Raw genomic sequence first — 15,006 nt, forward strand, 5'->3', positions numbered from 1 at the left:
TTGATGGATTATGTGAATGCACAACGAGCAGGAATATTCTGACCAGACCAAATAACGATAGAGCGCGTTAGAGGGAACTTATCCACTGGGCAAGAGCCTACAGAACCGACGTTTACTGTTCTTCCCAGTTATTTATTTGATTAAATTGGCAAGTTTTTTTGGGTTCTCACCAAGCAAAATGCAAGTAACTAATATTTGAGGATGAGCCAATAAATTCAGTATCCTTAAAACATTGGTGCATTAGCCTAAATGAAAACAATTTATAACTTGCTTACCTTTTTGGTATGGCTTAAAAGAAGATGAAAGCTATGCTGGATAAAGAGAAATCAGCAAGTGGCTAGATGACTGCAGTACGTTCACGCAGTGGAGAAACATGGAATGGATGTAGCTGTATACGTGGAAAAGTAGACCCCAAAATGCTGTATACACAATGATGACATCTCTGAAAATTCTGTCACCAATAGAATTGTAAGAGACCTGAGGTTCATAAATAGTCAGTGATTCGAGGGTTTAGAATTTATTTGGTGATTTAATGTTAGTCTTGATATTTAGATGTTTCTGTTTAACTGTTACTCAGTTAACAGTTAACAGTTAATTAACTCAGTTAATTAATCTCAGATGATTAAATAAACATAAAAAAGAAATACTGTGTACCATCATGTGAGCCAAGCAAATACGTCATCCCCATCTGCTGCACATCCTTTTCCTTCCTGCTGTCCACCTCCACTTATCGCTGATTTTCAGCACAGCCTTTCCCAGGCTTCAGCCCAGCCTTCCTGTCCCCTGACTATAACCTCTGCATGTTATACACCACCTGACTCCAACTGCATTTTCTTCTTTACTCCCTTGATTACTCTCAGATTCTTCTCTGTCTAGTTGCCTGAGGCTTTTATCCCACTGCTTTTGCCCTTGTATCTTAGATAAGGCCTTTTGCTTATCCTTTCCAGACCCTGGAGCACTCTCCCAGCTTCTTTTTGCTGTGTAGTCATCATCCATGTTTTGCCCCGTCTGACTCCTAATGCCTATGGTCCAGCGCCTTTAGCCCTGCCTGAGGAAATCCTGCCCCTCTCTGTCTCTACACTTGCTGCTCTCAAATCTTTGTTCCTCCCATCTAGTTAGGATTCTTGATAGCAAACTATAGACGTCTACTCTGGCTAATTGAAACAGAAAAAGGATTTAGTGAAGGCTATTGAGACCTCTTGGAATTACCAGGAATGTAAATTAAGCAGGCTTAGAAAATATACAGGGACAAAGTGGGAGCTGAGCAGCCAGAACCATGACTGAAATTCTATGGCCAGAGAGCTGGTTTCAGGAGATGCTGCTGCTACTATTGCTGGACAGTGGACACTGCAGCTGGCACCAGTGGCACTGGATGCTAGACCCCTGCCAGTAGCACCTTTGCTACCAGGACAGAATATCCTCCAGCCCTGCCCCTCTGTACCAGTAGCTCCTGGTCAGATCTAGGCAGAAATAGCTGGGCAAGTCACTGGCCCATCTGTTAGCTGTAAGGAGGCCTAGAAAGGAGTATCTCACTTCTGCTGTGAGAAAGGGGCTCTGCCTGCAACCACAGCTCATACACTGGGAAATTGCTTAAACAAATTCTAGACAGGAGCAAAACAAACAAACAAAAAGACCACATGGTCCATTCCCGATCCATAATAATTGTTGTATTAAACTTTCTACAACTTCCTTAAATCCTGAAAGCTGCTTCTTCTAACCTCTCACTCAGCAATAACTCTGGAATATAGTTTAATGCAAAACTAAAACTGTAGGGATCACAGATTTATACACAAAGATGTTCATAACAGTATGATTTAGAATATCAAAAAAGGAGTCAGCCTAAATTTCCAACAATAACCATTTCCATTAACAAGAGAATGGTTAAATGAGTTATGAGATATCCATAGGATTAAATATATGCAGTCATTAAAAACCATGGGTTTTTAAAAAGTATTTTAAAAACGAATATAACTAAAAGTAACTTTACTAATATTATGTATAAGCTCTCACAATTGCAAATGTGCATATGTGAACATATTTTATATTAGAATATAAATATATACAAACACAGAAGTTAGAAGAGAATACACCAAAATGTCAAGATTGGTGAGATTAAAAGGATTGTGTTCCTTTTTGTGCTCATCTGTATTTTTCACACTAAGATGAAAAATTAATATTTAAAAGAGGGCAAACTTTCCTTGTCACTATTTTTATCTTTTATCATATTCTCAGAAAGTACAACTTTTCCCAAATCAACCTCATGAACCAGATACTCTGAATACTTACTCTTCTCCTGGTATTGAAAGAACTCACCCTTTTCTATATGATCATTTCCTCCTTCACTATCAGTTTATTCTCACTGATCTTTATGTTCACATGTAGATCATTCATTCCATTCTGTAAACCCTTTCCCCAGCCCTGCTTGGCCCATCCAGCTGACACCTGAGCTCCCCTCTCCCACAGCATGCTTACTTTTCCCCTGCCCTGTATTTTGGTCCAATGACTCACTGAAATAGCCATCTCTGAGGTTTCTATTACTCTTGACCAGATCTGAAGATCTTTTCTCTGTCTCTATCTTTGTAGCTCTGCTACCTGAAAGAAATGGTACTGATCATTTCATCATCTTTGATACACTTTTGGGGATAGGCAAGGGACCTTTTGGTGTTCTTCTTATTTGTCTAACCATTCTTAAAGCGTTTTCCTGACTTTGCTTCCTGTTCAGCTTTACAACCAAGGTGCTTCTCTTTATCTATTGACTATTCCTACATGTCAGTGTTTTCTCCCTTCCTCATTTTCCCATTTACCTGTCTACATAATGGAGCCAATACCCTATAAACAGAAGCATTGATTTTGACAGAACCCTTGACCTCCGTATAGGCTACCTACCCATGCCAGCCCAGCTTTGACCATGGGCTCCAGTTCTCTACCTTCATCCATGGCCCCAGGAGCTCAATAAAGCTTTCCCTGCAGCTGTGTTCCTACAGTTCATGACCTCCCTCCAGCCTTTGCCTCAGTCAGCAAGAGGCTATCAGAAGGTCTGGGTTTGGGCCAGTGCCTTAGAGTTGGACTCTGCTTCTCTGTCCAGTCTCTTAAAATTGAAGCCTTAATTGAACTCTTCAACTGCCTTTCAGTTTCACCTTCACATGCTCTCTCGGGTCACCCTCAACTCCATGATCTCTGACCTACAAACCAACCCAGGATGCCAAAGTTCTTAGCCCATATTTGGTGGGGGTGTTTTACTGAGTCAGGAGTTAAATTCAGACTATTCAAGTTAAGTATGTCTTTTCTATTTATTTGTTTATTTTTCTGATCCATGAGTTTCCTGAAAATGTGTCTTTTCATACACACAGAATGTTATGTTTCAGCCAATGGGACTTGACCTGTGGTGACCCAAATCTACAGAACAACAATCCTGTTGAAACTGCTCTTGATCCTTGATCTGGCTTATCTATGCTCATGACCTTGTATTTATGGTTGTCCTGTCCTCTTTCCGTTTTCTAGACCCATAGCATATTATTTTTAGTATATCTCTTAGACTTCCTGCTCTTAGAGAAGTTTGTTTATTGATTTGTTAATCATCCAGCAGACACGTATTGAACCCCTACTTGTTGGTGCTGCAGATGGTCAGAGGCCAGTCAGGGAGTTGGACAAAACAAAGGGCTGTGTCAGGTAGTATGCTTCTTATTGCCAGTGACAGAAATCCTGATTCAAATTATTTAAGCAGAAATAGAATGTATTCCCTCACCTACCTGGCAAGTCTACAGTCAGATCTGGTTTCCTTCAGGCACAACTGGATTCATGGATCATAATGCTGCCTTTTGGACCTGGCCTGTCTTCATCTCTCGACTCTACTCTGCTTTGTGATGCCTTCATTCTCAAGCTCTCTACATGGTGGCAAAATGGATGTCAGTAGCACCAAGGTCACATCCTCCTCGGTTCCAGAACAGTAGAAAACGTGCGGCTTTCTCAGCCCCAGCAAGTGTTCTGCTAAGTCTTGTGGTTTCTAATTGGACTGTGCTCTTCCCTGAACCAGTGACTTTCACCAGAGGAATTCGATGCTCTGATTGGTCAGACTGGAGTCATACATCCTCTCCTTATCGCTGGGTGTGGAGTCAGGTCTACACAAGCACTTAAATTGAGAGCGAGGGATACAGTGGTTCGTTCCCCTGAGGAAAAGGTGATGGATGTGGAATGGTTAAAAAAAAAAAAAAAAAAAATGCCAGGTGCAGTGACTCAGGCCTGTAATCTCAGCACTTTGGGAGGCCAAGGCAGGAGGATCACGAGGTCAAGAGATCAAGACCATCCTGGCCAACATGGTGAAACCCTGTCTCTACTAAAAATACAAAATTAGCTGGGTGTGGTGGCGTGTGCCTGAAATCCCAGCTACTTAGGAGGCTGAGGCAGGAGAATCGCTTGAACCAGGGAGTCAGAGGTTGCAGTGAGCCAAGATTGTGCCACTGCACTACAGCCTGGCGACAGAGCAGGACTCTTTCTCAAAAACAGAAAAAAAAAAAAGCTGTCAGTTAACCACAGAAGTGTATAGTTAGAATTACACATGGTCAAGTTTGGCAAAGGGAACATTTGAATCAATACAGGGTAAGCAAAGACCCACTCCTTCTATACTCCCTTGCTTCTTCCTTTCTTTCTTCCTTTCAGCAAAATTTAGTGAATGGCTACTTTGTTCTAGGTGCAGAGTATACGCTGTCCTAGAAGTGGACTCTGCCCATAAGGAGCTTACAGAGTAGTGAGGAAGAGAGATGGCCAGGGTGATGGTGTGAGACACATTCACTGATCATTTATATTTTGAGAAATGGAAGTATGAAGAGTACTTCTGTGTTTTTTTAAATTAAAAAGACAGCTTCAATCATTATATCATTTAACATCTTAGACTATCTCAGTGAGTTCTGCTTTGTTCGATGCTTGGAATAAGTCTGTCTGGTATGCTTCTTTGAATAATGAAGACTCATAATCCACTTTTATTTTTCTGCCTAGGCTGCCTCAAAAAGAGGTAAAACCTTTGTGTAATTAAAAGTAGCTTTCCTTTGAGATTAGTTTGCTTTTTTTTTTCAGTCCTTGATTTATGGGTTTGTGGATTTACTGTACCAGGGACTTTTTATACTTTTACCTTAACAGTCTCTACTTCTGACCTGTGGCAGGTTGTTAATGCATCTCCCACCAATGCCAGTCATTTCCCTTCCCATATACAGATATCTCTATCTGTGTATACATAGTTTGTATATAGAGAGTTGACTAGAAGTTGAAATGAACACATGTGGAGTTGTACATTTTTTTAAAGAGGAACAAATGTGAAATTATTTCTGTGACATTCAAGATCCAGCAATCCTTACATTATTTTTTAGCTGTAGTTTTTGTTTTGTTCTGTATTATTGAAACAAAGACTAAGAAAAGCAACACAAATAATCCGAGGATTAGGGAGTACATTAATATAGCGGCTGTCAGCTGGAGACATTTGGCAGTGATGGGAGCCATTCTTGGTTGTCTTGATTATTGGAATCTTGTGGGTAGAGGCCAGGGGTGCTGCGAAGCTTGCCAAGTCAGATGCACAAGACAGGCCCCCATAACTAAAATATCCAGTCCAAAATATTCATAGCGCCTGGCATTAATTGGGTTTTTGGAATTCTGAACATTGAAAAGATTCAGAGCAAGTTTGTAATTTAGGTTTAAGACAAAGATAGAGGAAAATTGTAGAGTTATAGAACCCTGGAGCTGAGAGGAAAAGACATTTAGTCCAGTCTACCCATTTTCTAGTAAGGTAACTGAGTCACATAAGAAAAAAGTGACCGAAGCAACATAACTCCTTCACCTCCTAAACATGTGATCAAGCAACTTGCCCAACTTCTGCGTGCCTCCCTTTTCTCCTCTGCAAAAAGGGATGATACAACTTGCTTATGCTCACTTTGGCAGCACATATACTAAAATTGGAACGATCCAGAGTTATTAAAAAAAAAAAGAACTTGTCTCAAATTATGATTGCTGTGACGACTACTTAAAACGTAATACACGTAAAACGTTTACTACAGTACTTGGCCGTAGTGTGTTGTTAATAAATAGCAGTGGTGAGGGCCGAGGTAGTGATTGGTATTTATGCTGTTGCCCAGAGTCACAGAGCCAGTTTGCAATTTGTTTCACCCTGTTCTTCTGACTCTCAGTTCCATTTTCTATTACATTGCCTTGAGGGACTACGAAGAAAGGTTGTAAGGGCAACTTAATGGAGATTAAAGACCAGTCTGGACAGCAGCTTAGTAGCTGGTAATTCAAGGGAAAGTGAACACAAATTCTCCATAAAAGACAGAAAGGGGGTTTGTAGATGGTAGGTAGAGAGCTTCGAGGAAGACATAAGGAAGATTGGTCTCATCTAAAACAGACTCTTTTCCCAAAGCTCTGTGGATGGTGTTCCAGGTGGCCACGCCTCCTGGTGGAGCCTAGACCAGGTGACCTTTTTCAAACCCTACAGCCTCAACCATGTTCACATGGAGGCAAGATGGCCCTCTTTCTGTCGGGGAGGGTCCTTGAAATGCTGGGGTGGTATAAACAATATAGACAGTACATATGGGAACCTTTCCAACTCCTAAGATTCTCTGGTGCTAAGTTTTGTGGACCTTAGGCTGGTAAGATCATGTGACATAGAGCATGCCCAGTAGATATGCATAGACAATCACAAACCTCTTGTTTTATGGTTTGTGGAATAAAATGCTTTATTAGATTTTACTAATTCAGTCAACATGAGCATATGATTAAGATGTTGTGTAAAATGCTTCTTCCTCTGAAAACAGGAATATCTTACCAACAATTCTCTGAATAGATTTTCTCTTATTTTCTTAAATGGCTTATAAAAATTCGGCCAGGCGCCGTGGCTCATGCCTGTAATCCCAGCACTTTGGGAGGTCGAGGTGGGCAGATCACGAGGTCAGGAGATCAAGACCATCCTAGCTAACATGGTGAAACACCATCTCTACTAAAAATACAGAAAAAAAAAAATTAACCGGGCCTGGTGGTGGGCGCCTGTAGTCCCAGCTACTCAGGAGGCAGAGGCAGAAGAATCGCTTCAACCCAGGGCGAAATCACGCCACTGCACTCCAGCCTGGATGACAGAGCGAGACACTGTCTCAAAAAAAAAAAAAACTTCATAGTCAATTAAAGACATTTTCTCCCAAATCAAGAATAAGTTGGTACATAAAAGAAAACAGTGAATCTCAGTTGATTTTGTTTTCTATATTTTTGGTGACATTCAAGGTCCACAGAGCAGTCAGAGAAGAGCAACACATGCCTGTCTGATGAGTGCTGACTGAGCACCAGGCACCATGCTAGAAGTTAGAAGTTAAGTGATTTGCCCTGAGTCACACAGTTGGTAAGCAAGAGAACCAAGACAACACAGCTCTGCCTGGCTTCCAAGTGCATGGGCTTGAACATGCACTGTTTGCTGCATCCTGGTTCTTGACAGAGAAAGACTTATTAGAATAATAAGCAAATCCCCTCTGAGATCAGACTGTTCTTAATGCAAAATGCCTCCCTTAGATGATTATTCTGTGTTTTCATTTGAACTTCAACTTTTTCTTTCAGGTGTTGTGTAACGGACCAGGAACATGTGTTCCTATCTGTGTATCTGCCCTTCTCCTTGGGATACTAGGAATAAAGAAAGTGATCATTGTCTACGTTGAAAGCATCTGCCGTGTAGAAACGTTATCCCTGTCCGGAAAGATTCTGTTTCATCTCTCAGATTACTTCATTGTTCAGTGGCCAGCTCTGAAAGAAAAGTATCCCAAATCTGTGTACCTCGGGCGAATTGTTTGACAAATGGCAACTGACTTCTTTAGAATTTTGCAGTTAACAATAGTATATACTCAAATTGGGGGGGAAAAACCCTACATTTTATTGTAAAGGCATCTGACAGTCCTGAGAATTATTGATGGTAAGGAATAAAAAATGTACAGATGACTCAGGGAAGAAACTGAGACTTCTCTTATGAAACAAACATTGATAAACAGTAACTACTAAATATTTATGCCTCTGTAAACCAAATCTCTTTTCTAGATAAAAATATGTATCACTACCTGCAAATTTTCTTCTGGCTGTTTTAGTAGTATTTTTTTACAGAACTAAATATAGAGTTTGTATGATTAGTAACATTTCCTGTCCTACAGCTTTTTTTTTTTTTTTTGTAAAGTATTCTGCATTGTAAAAGAAGAGAAAAAAAAAGGTATTTCTGAGTTTTTGTTCAGATACAAAAGGCTTTATTTCCTGTATGGAAACAGTGATGTCCCCAGTGAATCCTTTCAGCATAAAGGAAGCAGTTATATTAAATTGGCTTCATGACAATTTGCACTCCACAAGCCTCCAGAACCTTGAGCATAAACCAGTATTATTTTTTGTACTTCAGTCTTGCTTTTTGAGTAGTTGGCCTTAATACAGAGTATCTTTTAAAATCTCTTGTTTAGGCCAGGCACGATGGCTCACACCTGTAATCCCAGCACCCTGGGAGGCCGAGGCGGCCAGATCACTGGAGGCCAGGAGTTTGACACCAGCCTGACCAACATGGTGAAACCTTGTCTCTACTAAAAATGCAAAAATTCGTCAGGTGTGTTGGCACATGCCTGTAATTTCAGCTACTTGGGAGGCTGAGGCAGGAGAATCACTTGAACCTGGGAGGCGGAGGCTGCAGTGAGCCGAGATTGCACCATTGCACTCCAGCCTGGGTGACCAGAGCGAAACTTTGTCTCAAAACAAAACAAAATAAACAAACAAACAAAACTCAATGATGTAGGGATTGTTATTATTCCCATTTTACAGATGACTTGTCCAAGATCACATGACTATTAAGTAGCAGAGCCACAATTCAAGTTCAGGTAAGCCTGACTTCATAGTGGGGCCAGTTTCCCGTGTGTGTAGCCTGTGCAGTCACATAGAGTTCTGCACTTAACAGGGCCCCACACTTGGTTTAATGTTCTGCTGTCACTGTGTTGAACTTCTGAATCATTTTTTAAACAAGGAACTTATATTTTAGACCCTCTAAATTCTGTCGCTGTTCCTGCTTGAGATTGTGTTTCTAATGGTGCCATGTCTACTATAATAGAAGTACAAGTTAGTGCAGTGCCTGGCCCAGGGAGCTCCTCAAAAACAGGAATTCCACTTCCTTCCCTCTAAGCTCTGCTTCTTTAACAAAGCAACCAAAAAAACAAAACAAAAAGAAGAAGAAACAGAAAAGAGAAGATCCTTTCCTGTAGTATTTCAGTTTATATATAGATTTTTTTCCTCTTAAATCTTTTGCTTTATAAGTATGATATAAATCTAATAAAGAAATAGTGATTAATGAAGTGATTGAATTTTAGTGAAAAGAGACATGATTATCCACAATCATGTAAAATTAAAATCCTGAGGCTGATCTAGCCTTTTTTCTTCTTCTTTTTTTTGAAGAAAACAAAAAAAAAACCCTCCTTCTCTGAATCATGTAACAGGCGCATCTGTCAGCCGGACATCTTCCTAGGTTTTTGGCTGGAGAAATGTGTGGCTGAAGATGTCTCAGAATGGTGAGAACACTTTGCCGTCTGGATTTAGTAGGCCTGGGGCAGACAAATGATAGTTCATTCTGCTTTGATTTTAATCCTCAAATCTCAGGCACTGGTTGCTTCCGCTGACCTGTAGACTTGGAGTATCAGAGAGCATATTAGTATCGTTCAACCAGGGGCTGAGGTGAAATAAGCCTTGACTTTTCTAGAGAGAAAGTGATTTTTTCAGGGACAACAGCATCTGCATTTCATTCCTGTTTAAGTCTTTCTCTGCTCTGTACTTTGTTCCTGAGTGGCACTAGGTAAATGAATGGTAAGGAAAAGTGAACTGCATTTAGTGAATGCCTCTCTGTGCTGTGGGGAAGCTTCCCCGGGCCCCCGCAGGTCATCCTGCTGCAGAGGCTTCCATCAGGTCAGAACTTACAAAGATCAGACCAGAGAGAGTTGTAGAAAAGATGCTGTAATTTTTTCCAGAAACATATGTCCAGATGTTTTGCAGAGCCTTAACTTAAGACAGTGGTTAGCCTGGAATGTCAGAGAAAGAATGTGTATGTGTTATATCACCAAAAGTTTAGAAATCTTATATCTTTCTTAGGTTCAGGCTGCCGTGTACTCATTCAGAGCCAAGCTGAGGCATGTGTTATTGCAGCTTCCTGATCATTCAGATTACTTGGTAAACAAGTGCATGCTCTGCTGTTATGGCTAATTTGAGTCCTCAAGGTCCCATTAGCAGAGGGGGCTGGTGGCACAATTTCTCTGCTGTGCATTTCTGTGACATTCAGAAAGATAGTGCTCTAGCCTCAACTCAAACTGAAGAAGATGAGTAGCTAGCTTGTCCCTTCCAATTTCTCTTAGAACACTCTGAATGCAACTTTTACTGTAGGAGACTGTGCATGAGAAATTAATTCAATCAGTCTTCAAATGAGAGGCAGGGAAACCACACATCCTGCCCACACCTACTTCCCTGGAAGATTTCTGTCTGCAGTTCAGCTATCCTAAAAGGTCTCAGCAGCTTTCCAGGTCAGAAGGTCTAACTGTTTCAAAAACGATGCCCAAAAATCATGACAGGAAACTTTAGCCTAAAACGAAGAGTGCTATGAAACCGTGTCAACAAGAGGAGTGGTGTGCAATTGTGAGTTGAATAGCAAGACGTCCTTGCTAGGAAGGAGATGACCCAAACTTCCCCTCATAAAAGCAACTTGGAACACATTATTTTACCTTTCAAAGATACATGGTAAGTTAAAATTGAGAAACATACCCCTTTCCTAGGCAGTTCCTTGGGTTGAATGAGTGCTTTATTTTTTCTGCAAAGCCCCATCCCCCAAAAGGCATTTGATAGCAATGTATTAAGCACCTTGTACCGATGATAAGAACATCATCGTAAGTGTTAAAGAAAATTGTCCTTCTCCATACGGGTCAGCGTTTGAGCCTCATGGGGTTTCTTCCCATGATTTCAGCCCTGACGCACAATGAGCCGACACCCAAATCTTGTCCGCCCTGAACATTCTTTTGTTAGGGCCCATCACTCTACCACTCTAAAAACAAATCATCTACAACTGTGTTCTTGCTGCCAACTCATTTTAAACATGAATTTGACATAGCTCCTCCTTTTCCCACTGGAGTAGTTAACTAATGCTAGCCCACTGGCTTATATCATGTCCCTCAAGCAACAAACTTTGGAATCATTTTTGCTTTTTCACTCTTTCCTTGCCCGCTTATAATAGGTTGCCTTTCTTATTTCATTATCCCCAGAATTTTCTCTTGTCTTCCTCTTCTCTCCTTGAAATTACTTTTACTGTTCCTCTCCTTTGTCATCACCTATTGATTCTGCCTTTGACTTAGTTCATATGTACCCTTTCCTTTTCAGTCCCATGGTTACAACCTAAGCCAGTTCTTCAACAAAAAATTTCTTGCTTGATGAGCACATTTTATTGAGGAACTAGGAAACACCTGTGGAAGGAACAATTGAATGATTTTGTTAATTATTTATGTTTGTCTTCAGAGACTGCACCTCATGCTAGTTTTGTATCCTTATTCCACCTTTTTCTTTTTTCTTTTTTTTTTTTTTGAGACAGAGTCTTTCTCCATCGTCTAGGCTTTAGTGTAGTGGTGTGATCTCATCTCACTGGCTCACTGCAACCTCTGCCTCCTGGCTTCAAGTGATTCTCTTGCCTCAGCCTCCCGAGTAGCTGGGATTACAGGCATGTGCCACCACACCTGGCTAATTTTTGTATTTTTAGTAGAGACGGGATTTTACCATGTTGGCCAGGCTGGTCTTGAACTCCCAACCTCAAGTGATCCACCCACCTTGGCCCCCCAGAGTGCTGGGATTACAGGTGTAAGCCACCACACCCGACCCTTGTTCCACTTTTTATAATATTTACACCACAGAGAGGTTAAGTAATTTATTAAAGATTATAGAACTAGAAAGTGGCAATGCTGAGATTTGAACCAGGGCATTCTAGCTCCAGCCAGGCTTACCTTAATAGCTATGTTAGGTGTTTTTTTGTTTTTTGTTTTTGTTTTTGTTTTTGTTTTTTTGTTTAAAAAGAAAAAGTTCCTAGAAAGGAAATAAATGGGGTAACAGGGCACTATGATGGAGTAGAAGGTAGTTGGTGTTCTAGATAGGGAAATCAGGAAAGGCCTTTAAGAAAGTGGTATTTTAGCAGAGTTCCAAAGGATAATGCCTTAAATATTTATCCTCCTTCTACTTCACTTCCAACTTAGATTTTGCCTCACCCACAAAGTCTTTGTCTTCAGCCTAGTTTGAGCAAATTATCTAAATAACTCTGTGACATAGCCACCCATACCAAAGGTTAGTACTGAATTACATACCATCGAATTGCAGTCCTTGTACTTAGAAGCACGTGTGGAAGGAACAATGAATGATATTGCTTATTATTTATGTTTGTCTTCAGGGACTGGACCTCATGCTAGTTTTGTATCCTTGTTCCACTTTCGATTGTATTTACACCACAGCTCTGTACAAATGTAGGCATTAATTAAATACATAAATTATTTGGCCAGGTGCAGTGGCTTACACCTGTAATCCCAGCACTTTGGGAGGCCAAGGCAGTTGTATCACGGTATCAGGAGTTCAAGACCAGCCTAGCCAAGATGGTAAAACCCCATCTCTACTAAAAATACAAAAAAATTGCCGGTGTGGTGGTGGGCGCCTGTAATTCCAGCTGCTTGGGAGGCTGAGGCAGAGAATTGTTTGAACCAGGGAGGCAGAGGTTGCAGTGAACTGAGATGGCACCAATGCACTCCAGCCTGGGCGACAGCGAGACTCCATCTCAAAAAAAAATAATAATTATTACTATTATTATTATAGCTTCAGACTTGTCTAGGCTCACTTCAGTTATATTTTTTTCTAGACCAGTGCTTGACAAACTTTTTGGTCTCAGGACCCCTTATACTAAAAAATTATTGAAAACCAGCTGGGCACAGTGTTTCACACTTGTAATCCCAGCACTTTGGGAGGCCGAGGCGGATGGATTACTTGAGCCCAGGAGTTTGAGATCAACCTGAGCAACACGGTAAAACCCCATTTCTACAAAAAAATACAAAAATTAGCCAGGCATGGTGGTGCACACCAATAGTTCCAGCTACTTGGGAGGCTGAGGTGATAGGATCACTTGAGCCTGGGAGGCGGAGGTTGCAGATCATGGCCCTGCACTCCAGCCTGGGTGACAGAGTGAGACCCTGTCTCAAAAAAAAAAAAAAAAAAAATCCCAATGAGCTTTTGTTTGTGTGAGCGATATTTGTCAATATTTACCATTGTAGAAATTAGAGAAAAATTTTAAACACAGGAATATAAAAGGACATAGTCCATTGGCTGTCAGAACAATATCATCACACATCTTGTAGCATCTGGAAAACTATATCATGAGAATGACAAGGAAAAGGCAAATAACATCTTAATATTACTATGAAAATAGTTTTGACCTCATAAACCCCTAAAAACATCTTGAAGACTTCCTGGGACCTTGGACCACATTTTCAGAACTGCTGCTTTACATAATGTCACATTAATGAATTCATCTCCTCTTTTTTTTTTAAATAGTGACAGGGTTTCACTATGTTGTCCAGACTGGTCTCAAGGAATCCTCCTGTCTTGGCCTTCCAAAGTGCTGGAATCACAGGCATACGGCACTGCGCCCAGCCTGTCCCCTTTTAGTCAGTCAGTGATCTGTGTATTAGTTTTATTGCTGTGTAAAAAATTGTCACACATATATTCGCTTAAAACAATACATTATCTCATAGTTCTGTAGGTTAGAAATAAGGCAAAGAAGGTTCTCTACTCAAGATCTCAAAAGGGTGAAATCAAGATGATGGCCGGGGCTGAGTTCTGATCTGCAACTCTGAATCCTCTTTCAGATACGTTCAGGTGGTTGTTGGCAGCATGGCAGAATTCAGTTCCTTGCAGTTGTAGGATTTGTGGTGACCTGCTTCCTGTCTTTCAAGGACTCACATGACTGGGTCAGTATAATCTCCCTTTTGATTAATTCAAGGTCAACTGATTAGGACCATAATTACGTCCCTTGTGCCATGTTAATGCGACGTAATCAGAGGAATGACATGTCATGATATTCATAGATCCCCCCCGTACTTACAGATAGTAGATTATCCAGGGCATGAAATCAGGGGCTGGAACATTAGGGGACATCTTTTTTTTTTTTTTTTTTTTCTTTAAGACGGAGTCTCAGTCTGTCACCCAGGCTGGAGTGCTGTGGTGCAATCTCAGCTCACTGCAACCTCTGCCTCCCTGGTTCAAGTGATTCTTGTGCCTCAGCCTCCTGAGTAGCTGGGATTACAGGAGTGCGCCGCCAGCCCGGCTAACTTTTGTATTTTTAGCAGAGATGGGGTTTCACCATGTTGGCCAGGCTGGTTTCCAACTCCTGGGCTCAAGTGATCCGCCCACCTCAGCTTCCCAAAGTGCTGGAATTCCAGGCTTGAGCCACCACGCCCGGTCTGGGGGCCATCTGGACTTCTGCCAACCACAATCAGCCAGATGTTTTTTGTTTTGTTTTGAAAAAAAATAATAATAATAACCTTTCACTTGGGCCACCAAACTCCTAACTTAGTATCCAAGTTCTCTATTTTTTGTTTTTAATATGGGAAATCCACATCTCCCAAACTCTATCCCTTTTCTAGCAAGTTACTTGACCTTTCTGTAAAATAAGCATAATGTACCGACGTTAGAGTTGTAGTGAGCACTAAACCAGATGATGCATGTACTGTGTTTAGCACAGAGCCTGCTAAATAGTAAGCCCTCAGTCACATTGTCTCTATCAGTGGTAGCTCCCTTGGTGTGTTAAGGAGGCTCTTCTTAAACTAAGCACAGCAACCCCCTAGGATGGCTATAGTCCACGAAAACCCAGAAAATACATGCTGCCAAGGATTTGGAGAAATTGGAGCCCTCCTACATTGCTGGTAGGAATGTAGAATGGTGCAGCAGCTGTGGAAAACCGAACTGTTT

At 41.1% G+C, this 15,006-nt stretch overlaps 1 protein-coding gene across 3 annotated transcripts in view; it reads left to right on the plus strand.

Moving 5' to 3' along the window:
• ALG14 (ALG14 UDP-N-acetylglucosaminyltransferase subunit) overlaps nt 1-14,161 on the plus strand; it is a 99,263-nt gene extending 85,102 nt beyond the window's left edge. Inside the window, exons 4-5 of one of the 3 annotated variants that reach the window (XR_012090023.1) lie at nt 3,785-4,177; nt 7,582-7,684. Coding sequence is in view for 2 of the 3 variants with exons in the window: in XM_007977886.3 (XP_007976077.2) it covers nt 7,582-7,812 (231 nt within the window). In the remaining variant the exon portion in view is untranslated. Of the gene's footprint in view, nt 1-3,784; nt 4,178-7,581; nt 8,084-13,904 lie in introns of those variants that run through there. The other 2 variants (XM_038003330.2, XM_007977886.3) reach the window with 2 other exon arrangements.
• Nucleotides 14,162-15,006: the final 845 nt, after the last annotated feature.

The sequence above is a fragment of the Chlorocebus sabaeus genome, chromosome 20 (genome assembly GCF_047675955.1).
Source record: "Chlorocebus sabaeus isolate Y175 chromosome 20, mChlSab1.0.hap1, whole genome shotgun sequence".
NCBI classification, from domain to species: Eukaryota; Metazoa; Chordata; class Mammalia; order Primates; family Cercopithecidae; genus Chlorocebus; species Chlorocebus sabaeus.